Source organism: Cyprinodon tularosa, unplaced genomic scaffold (assembly GCF_016077235.1).
Source record: "Cyprinodon tularosa strain WSP-4 unplaced genomic scaffold, ASM1607723v1 ctg448, whole genome shotgun sequence".
Lineage (NCBI taxonomy): Eukaryota > Metazoa > Chordata > Actinopteri > Cyprinodontiformes > Cyprinodontidae > Cyprinodon > Cyprinodon tularosa.
In genome coordinates this window covers 143,178-153,060 of record NW_024039172.1, presented here as the reverse complement: position 1 = coordinate 153,060, position 9,883 = coordinate 143,178, and the positions used below count along the sequence as shown (strand labels likewise).

Here is a 9,883-nt window from a genome sequence, read left to right as displayed (position 1 = left end):
CCCTCTGTGAGGACAGAACAAAACCACAGAGCACGCAGGATTCTCTCTCTTTTGCCTCCTTCTGCTCCAGCCTCTTTCTCTTTTGCCTCCTTCTGCTCCTGCGCTCAAAGCTGGGGCCCACTGTGGCCCACAGTGGAGATGCGGGCCCCAGGGGAACCAGATCCCCAGAACCATCAAGAATAAGTCAGAACCTTTCAGAACCGGACTGCTGCAAACAGACCTTTTGCAACATATTTCTCTTGAGTTTCAGAACTTTTAGAGCCAAACTGGATGAGGACCATGCCCTGGCTGTGAGACTCAGACAAAGAGCCCCTGACTGCAGAGCTGCAAAACTGGATGAAACTCAAGCTTTCCAAACGGACATGAAAAAAGGTTTGCAGGTCTGGCATGATTAGGGACAGAACAAGCAATGTGTCTTTTGATGATGCTAATCATATCGTGTGTTTACTGCCGAGTAAAGACAACGCTAATTGATGCTAAAGAATGGACTGCATGCTACGCTATGCTACAGGAATATGTGTTGAGCTGTTGCTAAAGCTTAGACAATTATTCACTAAGGATTTAAACACTGATATAACATTAGTGTTCACGTGTTCCTCAGATGCTCATTACATTTCCATTACCAAGTATGACCAAGAGTCATTTAGTGGAATCCTGATGATTTATTCGCTGCTAGCTATTTCAAAGAGGGTAAAGAATCATTTAGCTAAAGGTTATTGGTTCTTGATTAAGCAAATCATTTAATAGGACATTATTTGGCCAAATAATGTTTTATTCACCTCATGGATTTGCATTGTGAATTGGTCTGAAAACATTCCAATTTCTTTAAAATTACTGAAAAGCTAATTTGATCAGATCCCTAATTCTTCCAGATACACTTTGGTTTCAAACACAAAATCCATCATAAACTGTAATATGTTTTTCAACCGTTTTCCCCTTCCTCTTTGTACATAGTAGTTAGTTTAGTTTAGTTGAGTTTTACTAGTCTTGAGAGTGTTGAACTGAAATATGTTCGACTTGGAGATGAATGATTTTTGTTAATAAAATCTTATATTTTGAACAGAAGTTGTGGTGAATTTATTCCATGTATGTGCAGAAATAACTGTTTGACCATGATTAGTGCTCGAATCACTCTTTCATCTATTGTTCTAACACACAGTTAGTAGGACTGTGTGTCATAAACAGTATATAACAGCTGAATAATATCTGATTAAATAAGATGTTTTACCACCCCTACAGAGGAGGACAATAAAAACCTTAAAGTATTCAGAAACATAAATTCCCAGCGGGCTGGGAATAGAATTTTACATAAATCACAATGAGTGATATGAAATGTAAACAAAGGAACTAATTATGAAATATACAAATTATTTAGGCATAACATTCAACAGGGGAGCCTATTGTTAATATCTTGGCCCAATAGTGGTCGAAACTACTTGGAAAACTGCTCTGACTAAGGATGTTTCATGTTTAATTAATTGATTCTTTCATGCCTTAGTTAAATAAACAGATGAAACAAGAAGGAAAAGTACGGTGTTGGACAGGTGCAAACACGTAGTAAAAGAAAAAACGAGCTGCATAACTGTGTGACGTGTGGAAAAGGTATTCGATTATGAATCACATCATGACTGTTACAGTGCATTACAGTAAAGGTAATAATTTTTAACACCCTGCTATTTTGCAGGTTCTACCACTTAAAAATCATGGAGGGGTCTAAAATTGTCATCATAGGTGCATGTCCACTGTGAGAGACATACTCTCAAATCCAAGCTGTCCAGAGGCACTAGAGATAAAATTGTACACCTCCACAAGGCTGGAAAGGGCCACGGGGAAATTGCCAAGCAGCTTGATGAAAAAAGGTCCACTGTAGGAGCAATCATTAGAAAATGGAAGAAGCTAAACATGACTGTCAACCGTCAATTGGACTGGGCTCCATGCAAGATCTCACCTTGTGGGGTCTCAATGATCTAACAAAGGTGAGAAATCAGCCCGGAACTACAAGGGAGCAGCTGGTTAATGACCTGAAAGGAGCTGGGACCACTGTTTCCAAGGTTACTAATGGTAATACACGTCATGGTTTGAAATCATGCATGGCATACAAGGTTCCCCTGCTTAAACCAGCACATGACAAGGCTTAAACTTAGACAAACTTTATTGTCATTTTTGTATTCATAGAGTAGGGTGACCAAACGTCCGTATTTCACGTCCTGTCCCGGGCGTCCCGGGTTTTTTTTAGAAAGTGAGGAAATGTCCTGATTTTTTTAAATTACCTTAATTGACCATTAAATTTACAGGCACTAGGGCACTGTGCATGACGCTGCGTGTGATGTAATCCCGCCTTCCCGCAGGCTGCAGCGGGATGTACTTGCAGTGTGGGTAGCCCTGTTCTTAATCAGAATATAGATAGCGTGGCTGTCAGTACGCCAACAACATGCAAAAGCACAAATGTATGTTTACCAACGATTTACAAAAGAGTTTCCCCGCTTTCAGACCGGATCGAGACAAATGGGAGGCCTTGTGCACAGTGTGCAAAGCAGGCACATATGTCTCGGTGTCCAATGGAGGTGCAAGGGATCTGAAAAGCCACCTGGACTCCGAAAGTAAAGATAGTCTATTGATATGTTTGTTTTTTTTTGGTACATTTTGAGTTATTTTTGTTACACAAGAGGTATTTTTTGTTAATTAGCTCATTTGTTAATTATTTTTTTTCAATAGCCTACAGAACAGACATTATTTTGTTAATTGCTGAGGCTGAGTATCATCTGTTATTGGGAGTTGAGAGTTATTGTTAGCTTTTATTGTTAAGTGAGGGATGTTTAGATGAGACATTATTTCTTTCATTGTGCTATTCATTCATTACAGGAATTTTTAAGCATTTTTAATAAATACATTTTGAATAAAATTATCGTTTGTTATTGAAGTTATTGCTGTTGACTTTTACTGAAAAGCATTTTTAATAAATCAACTGTAGATATAGACATCTCTATGCATGGGAACAGAGAAAGTTGAAGAGCTTCTGTGCCCTTTTGACCAGTGAGCAGGTGTTCATAGTCCAGGTGAGGTTGTCTGATGGGCACCCCAAGGAATTTGGTGCTGCTGACCACCTCTACAGCTGAGCGTTGTTAGGCCTTAGTGTATATAGGTCTATAATTGACCAAGTCATCTGAGGTCAAGCGATGGTTTCTTAAGTAAAGGTTTACTGACAGCAACCTTAAAAGCCTTTGGTAAATATCCCTTTAACAGGGACATCAAGTCGAAAATTGATGTCCCTGTTACAGGGGCCTACTCTTAAAATAAGATATTTAGATAAAATGCACTTGAAATCAGAAAATGCCATTGCATTTTCTGATTTTAAATGAAAATTGTTGTTCCATTGGCAAAATCTCTCTTTTACCTTCTCAATTCAAGACAAAACGCACTTATTTTAAGAAAAAATTACTTATCTAGATTTAGATTTTTTCCAGTGTTGAAGGCTTAGTTGAAAAGAATAGTTTTGCTAACTCTGAAAGTTCAACTGGATCAAAGCGTTCTAAACCCCGTTCAGATTCTATGGCTACCTGAGATGCTTCCCCACCTTCCACAGATAAACCAAATAAAAGGCCGACAGTGGCGTCGGATGTAGGAGTTTGCCCTCCAATCGAAGGATTTACGGTTTGTCAGTGTCGTTGTGTCCTTGGGCAAGACACTTCACCTGCATTTTCTACTGATGGTGGTCAGAGGGCCCGGTGGCGCCAGTGTACGGCAGCCTCGCTTCTGTCAGTGAGCTCCAGGGCAGCTGTGGCTACAATGTAGCTTGCTACCATCATCGAATGCAGACACAGCTATTTATGTAATATTTTCAAACAGTTTAATGGGTTTTATTGAAATAATCTGGCAAAACTGCCCCTTCGATTTTATTCATGATTCAAGTGGCTCAAAATCAAAACCAGTCTGACACCCCTGCTTGATAATATAACATATAGATGAAGAAGAACTGTGTTAAATACCTTCTGCATCCTACAAATAATATCTCCACAAAGGAATGACTGTATTTTCTATTTTCCTCCTGTTACTTCCTTTGGAAACATGCTGAAGTGTAAAAAGGTCATCCATCATGTCAGCAAGTAATTGCTGTGGTTAAAGATACAACAAAGAGCGAAAACGGTTTGGATGTTGTTTGACAGCATCCAAACAGCAATACTCCTGTGTCGTCAGACCTTCTGCAAACCTGTAAAAAGTTAATAGAGCTCTCTTACTAATGAACTAAGCACCAAGTATTTAAGGAAATATTAGAAAGAATTAACCTCTGGAAGGGGCCTTGAACCTGGCAAACCACATGAAATATAAGCAGATTGTGCTCTTAAGGGTCTTACGCAACCTAAACTAGTCAAGTAGTCTAAAAGAGGATCTCTGGCTCTTGGAAGCTCCTCCAGGGTAGAACTTTCAGAGACCTTTTAAAGTCTAACATAACAACAAACAGACAAAATAAATAGGGACAACATAATGGTAGTTTACTTTGAAAAATATATTAGAAAAATGTCACACAGTATTAATTACAATTAATATTTTCCTTAAGTAATATGTACAATTAAACATAAATTATTTAGTGAGTGAACTATTACCCGTTTCATTTTTTCCTGAAGGTCAGCATCTGTATATCCTTTAGAGTAGGGTAAACTGCATTTGGACCTCCAACCAAGCTAGCAAAAAGAACTAGATAAAAGAACAGTGGAGCTGGACCTTCATGTACAAGGCTAACAGCGATTGCTCTTCCAGCCTTAGAGTATCTGTCCTGCCTGGGTGCTGTATTGCAAAAATATCTTTTGTAAAAATATGATTTAAAAAGATAGACATTTGGACAGTCAATACTTGAAAATGACAATCCAAAAAAAACCTGGACCGTTCATAGCTAAATGTTTGCATTCATCTGGGCCTTCAAACATTGGAGACATGGACTAGGCTTCAATGAGTAAACGTAAAGATTCCCTCCATGGGCCACCCAAATCAGTTGCCTCTTCATTATTTCCAAAATCATCAGAAAACTTCCCATTTAACTTCCATTCCACTTAAATCCAGGTATGGCTCCATCTAAAACTGCTGAAACACTGATATCGAATTTACAGTGCCTTCCTGTGTCGATATTTTTGGAAAACTTGTCCTTCACAGGCAAACTCTTGGAAAAAGTTTCAGATCTGAAAGTGGAAAGAAAGCACAATAGAACACATGGCGGGTAACATGTTTGAATCCATAACAATGTCTCTTAATGTGTTTGACTTTAATCCTAAATGGAAATAACAAAATTCTTAAATGTTCTTAGTTCAACAATGTATGAATATTCCATCTTGTAAAGTCACCAAGCTGCTGAAAGCTTTCCACCATATGCCATGCTGTGGATTAAGTAGCTTTCATAGCACAATTAAAGTTTGTTGTTTGAGTATTCCAGTTTGTTTATTGATATAAATTTCCCCCAAAAAAATGTTTTAAAGGAAACAGTGATTAAAAAATATTTGTTTTATAAAATATTTTATTTGTGGCCTTCACAAACAAGTAGCAAACTTTACAAGGGAAAAACAAGTACTTTAAAAAACAGTATCCTGTGAGGGGAAAAAAAAAACAAAAACATCTCAAATTATTGAGGTGACTAGCTCATTCCTGTGAGAAGTTATGAGTGTTTCAGAAATAACCACAATTCTCAATTCAGTCACTAGGGGGCAATGAACACGAAACAGGGGAACGTTCATTATGTTCACATTTTAATAATTTCACAACTACATTAGTTTGTGTAAAATCGCCTAAGCTAACTAAAAAAGGATTAAAATAGTCTAAAAGAGGACTAAACCAGGTCAAAGAACTGTGAAACTAGATATTTTAGCAAGTTGCCCAAGCCTTCACAAGCGGCCAATTTTGGTAATTTACCAGGTAACAAGCCACATTGAACAGTTCATCAATGATCCCACATGCAGCCAGTGGGATAACGCCATCAAAAAATTTGTTCTCCTTCACTCTCCAGATGCAGCGCTCTACATGGATCCTCAAACCAGCAATGTTCTGGGGACATGTCTGAAGTACATCATGTGGGTTCATCTGCCTTTTCCCGGAGCGGAAAGGTGGTCTGTAGACCTTGCAGGGGGCCAAATTGTCAACTAGAAATCCCCTGTCAACCATTATCGCCATGTCAGGCTCTAGTACACTGATGATGCCAGATTGTTTGAAGATCTCGCGATCATTCATTGATCCAGCGTAAAGAGCAGAGACAAATGTGATGGCACCATGAGGTGCTATGCCAATCATGGCCTTCAGTGTGGAGTGGGATTTGTATGTTGAAAACACCTCACTCTGCAACATGAGGTCTGATGGTGTTTGGCAGCAGATCTACAGTATATATATATATATATATATATATATATATATATATATATATATATATATATATATAGAGAGAGAGAGAGAGAGAGAGATAAATATATGACTGTCATAGATTCATACCGTGGATGTGGGAAATCTTTCTGAGGTAGCTGTTGAGGACTTGGTGTTGGTGACACGGATCATCTTTGTAATCACAGCAGGCTCCACCAGCTTCCAAAAATACTGGAAATGTCGATATGAGGCAAACCTGTTGATATGGTTTTAGAAAAAAATATATATAACAAATACTGCATAATTGTTGTCATTATCTCCAACTGTAAACCCAATGTTAAACTGAATAACGCAGAGATCTGTTCTAAAGCAATGTGGATAATTTAAATCCCAATTTAATATCACTGCCCCATTTAATTTTAACAAGTTGTCATGTAAACAATAGAGTGTTAACGAGCGAAAACTCTGTGATGCGCGCCCGTTTGATAATATTTCTGTATTTACTGCACCGGTAAAGCAATAAATAAATTATAGTTTATACAGTGCATGTAGCATAAAGACGAACAACAAAATTAATAACAAATACTAACCTGGTATAATGCCGAATGTCGTCGTCTGAGCATTTAAAACGTTCCAGACAGAAAAGGGTGCGCAGTTGCAGCCGCTGAACTTCACGCTGCAACATCTGAACTTGTTTTTGTAGGGCCTTGTTTTGCATCACTAGCTTGTTGATCATAACTCCACTTGCAGGTGAAACACAGCAATCGTGTTCAGGAGCCACAAACACCATCTCCGAACAGTCCACAGTCGGCGCTGCAGCAGCGGGGCTTTTGGCCTCTTCCTCCCTGGGTCTACGTTCCCACACACTGGGTCTTGGCACGGGCAAAGAGTAGTTATTCCATTCAAATAAAACGGGAAAAGCACCCTTTTTTAAGCACCTCTTTCCCCTTGGTGTCTCTAACAGATCATTATGCAGGAAATGTCGACTGCATACCCGTGTCTCTCTACAGGGACTGAAATCTTGCCTCCGAATTTTGCTTAGCCAATGCCGGCGTACTACACTATCCACAGGGAAGCAATGAAAACTAACTTTACTGTTGTACCGTGATGAACATGTACATGTACATTGGTTGGAAAAAATACCTGCCACCACACGGCCCTTTCTGGAACCAGTTTGACACCCCTGCTTTAGGATCAGTATTTTTTTATTGAATTGCATTGAACTGCACCACAGATTATTTGCTATTTGAAAGGTCCATAACCCTGTCTTGGAGTTCAGTCTTAGCTCACAAGACCACAAATCCTGCAAGAATCCAAGATGGTTTAAGGAGTAACTTGCAGTAGTAACTTAACTCAGAGTAAAGGCTACTTTGGCGTTTTGAAACTGAAAAACTAGTCAACTTTACAACAACAAAACAAAAAATCAAACAAAAAAAAACTAATTTTTAACAATAAATAAAAGCGTTAAGGGTGAAATAACAAAAGTTGGTGTTTTTTGCTGAAAATAGTTGTTTATTTATATAGAATAGATCACAGACACGAGACAGCTCTGCTTGACTTAAGCTTAAAAAATCAACAAGCCAAAATGTGAATCACATATGCTGAAACACCTGAACAAAGAAAAAAAATGTAAATGCAATGCTACCAATTTAAGCTTTTCAAATAAAAGCTAGAATTTTTTAATTTTGAGAAACATTAAGCAGATGCTTAATTAAACACATGCCAAAAGTCTTTTTATTTTAATACAATCAAAATCAATAGTATACCCTCATTACACTTGTATTTTCTTATAACTTTTAACATAATAGCTAAATAGGTTCAAGTATTTTAAATGGAAAAGGGTTTTAACTTATCAGGAGAGTTTCTGAAAAGTACTGCAATTACCACATAAGAAACAAAAACCCCAAATAACTAAAAAGTAGTAAAGATTCATTCTACTACTTTCATATTTATATAGGCCATCATCATTCACAAAAAAATACATTTAAGCATACTTTGTTTAAACTGAAATATATTATTTACATTAATCTTATGTCTTTTTAAATTCTTAGATGTGTTCATATTAACACCAGTTTATAGTTTTACAGCCGCATACAGCATCAATCATCCCAATAGGCTGTACTCCAAATGTCCTCTTAACTCATTTGCAAGGCTTATTCTTGTGGTGTTTTCACATACATTTTTTTTTCTCCTGGTAATTTTAAATAATTTAGCAAACCTATTGAAGAGAACAGTTTAACCAAGTATTGAAGTACAAATACTTCGTTACTGTACTTTAGTACACCTTTTAGGTATCTATACTTCACTCCATTACTTATTTTTCCTCCTACTTCTGACTTCTACTCCTCACATTTTCACACAAGTATCTCTACTTTCTATTCCCTACATTTTTAAAACCAACGTTACTTGTTACTCGCTTTGGATTAATGAAGAGGTCAGGGATTAACGGAGCGCGGTCCAGTGTTATGCCGAAAAGTGCATCCCTGCCGAGGTATGCATCCCCAGTCGCGGGAGTGCGCCTCGCTCTGTACAACTATCGATGAGGAAAACTGATTAAAATATGACCAATGGAGCTATTTGTTGTTATATTATGATATAAAACTTTTTAAATATTCCTCTCGTGAGAAAAAATTGTGGTTATTTGGCAGATTCATTTACAAAGGTAAGGGTGTTATGAAAAACATTAAATCCAAAGATAATGTCCAAGGTACAGCTGATTTATTTGTTGTAGTCTCTTGCTCTTCACACACAACAATAAACAGTGATAGCCGACATGAGTTTTGAAACTGCAAAGCTTTGTCTTCAGCGGAAAATCAAACGTGCATCTACACAGCATAGCGTTCACAGACCAGTGTGATGCCGCATTTGCGAATATCAAATAGCTGTGGTGCATTCAGGAGCATGGGCCATTTCATACTTATAAGGAAAGAGAGATAAATGAAACAGAACTTAACTCATACAATAATGTATTTATTCAGAAACAGTGTGGGCTTTCTTACAACTCTGAATGCTGTGTAATTGTATTTCTGTTATTTTTTGATTATGCTCATCTGCTAGCTTTTTATTCTAAAAAAATCTATAATATTACAGCAGCAAATTATCAAAGTTTTTGAAAAGCCTGTTTAAAATCTCCAAATGAGGCTTCAGATCATACAGCTAATATTGCGCATCCAATGCAGATCATTGGCTCCATTCACATCTAGTGAAAACTAGTGTAATTGGATGAGTCATATAACCCAAACACTAATTGGTTAGCTAAAGGAAATCATCAGAAGCAAGCAGGTGTTCTTCAAACTGCAAACGCGAATTGTCTATGCCATGCTACAATGTAGGTTTCAGAAAAAGATGTTGAAATGTCTGAAAGGTCAGACACAGACGAGAGCGTATCGGGAGACCGACAGGACCTACCTCATCCTTGGACCTATCTCTAAGAATTTTTTCGAAATAGTCGAAAAATTGAGCTTTCAATTCATATAGTGGCATCTGGCTGTTTTTTTTTTAAGGTTACGTTATACTTCTATACTTTAAGTAGCTTTTGGAGCACATA

The 9,883-nt window shown here is 37.6% G+C and overlaps 1 protein-coding gene across 1 annotated transcript; it reads right to left on the bottom strand.

The window, feature by feature from the left end:
- Positions 1–5,592: 5,592 nt before the first annotated feature.
- On the bottom strand, positions 5,593–9,398 carry LOC119793270. The gene is made up of 3 exons (XM_038300359.1): positions 6,927–9,398; positions 6,466–6,592; positions 5,593–6,351 (listed from the first exon to the last, which is right to left on the bottom strand). The coding sequence occupies exons 1-3, from the start codon at positions 7,553–7,555 to the stop codon at positions 5,848–5,850; spliced, it is 1,260 nt and encodes a 419-aa protein (XP_038156287.1). The 5' UTR covers positions 7,556–9,398; the 3' UTR covers positions 5,593–5,847.
- Positions 9,399–9,883: the final 485 nt, after the last annotated feature.

What these genes read in the sequence shown, in the direction of transcription:
- LOC119793270 (XM_038300359.1), bottom strand. Translation starts at nt 7,555, where the DNA reads ATGCAATTCAATAAAAAAATACTGATCCTAAAGCAGGGGTGTCAAACT. An exon ending in GACATTCGGCATTATACCAG is followed by an intron (nt 6,593 to 6,926) that starts GTTAGTATTTGT and finishes CCATATCAACAG; the next exon opens with GTTTGCCTCATATCGACATT. An exon ending in AAAGATTTCCCACATCCACG is followed by an intron (nt 6,352 to 6,465) that starts GTATGAATCTAT and finishes TATATACTGTAG; the next exon opens with ATCTGCTGCCAAACACCATC.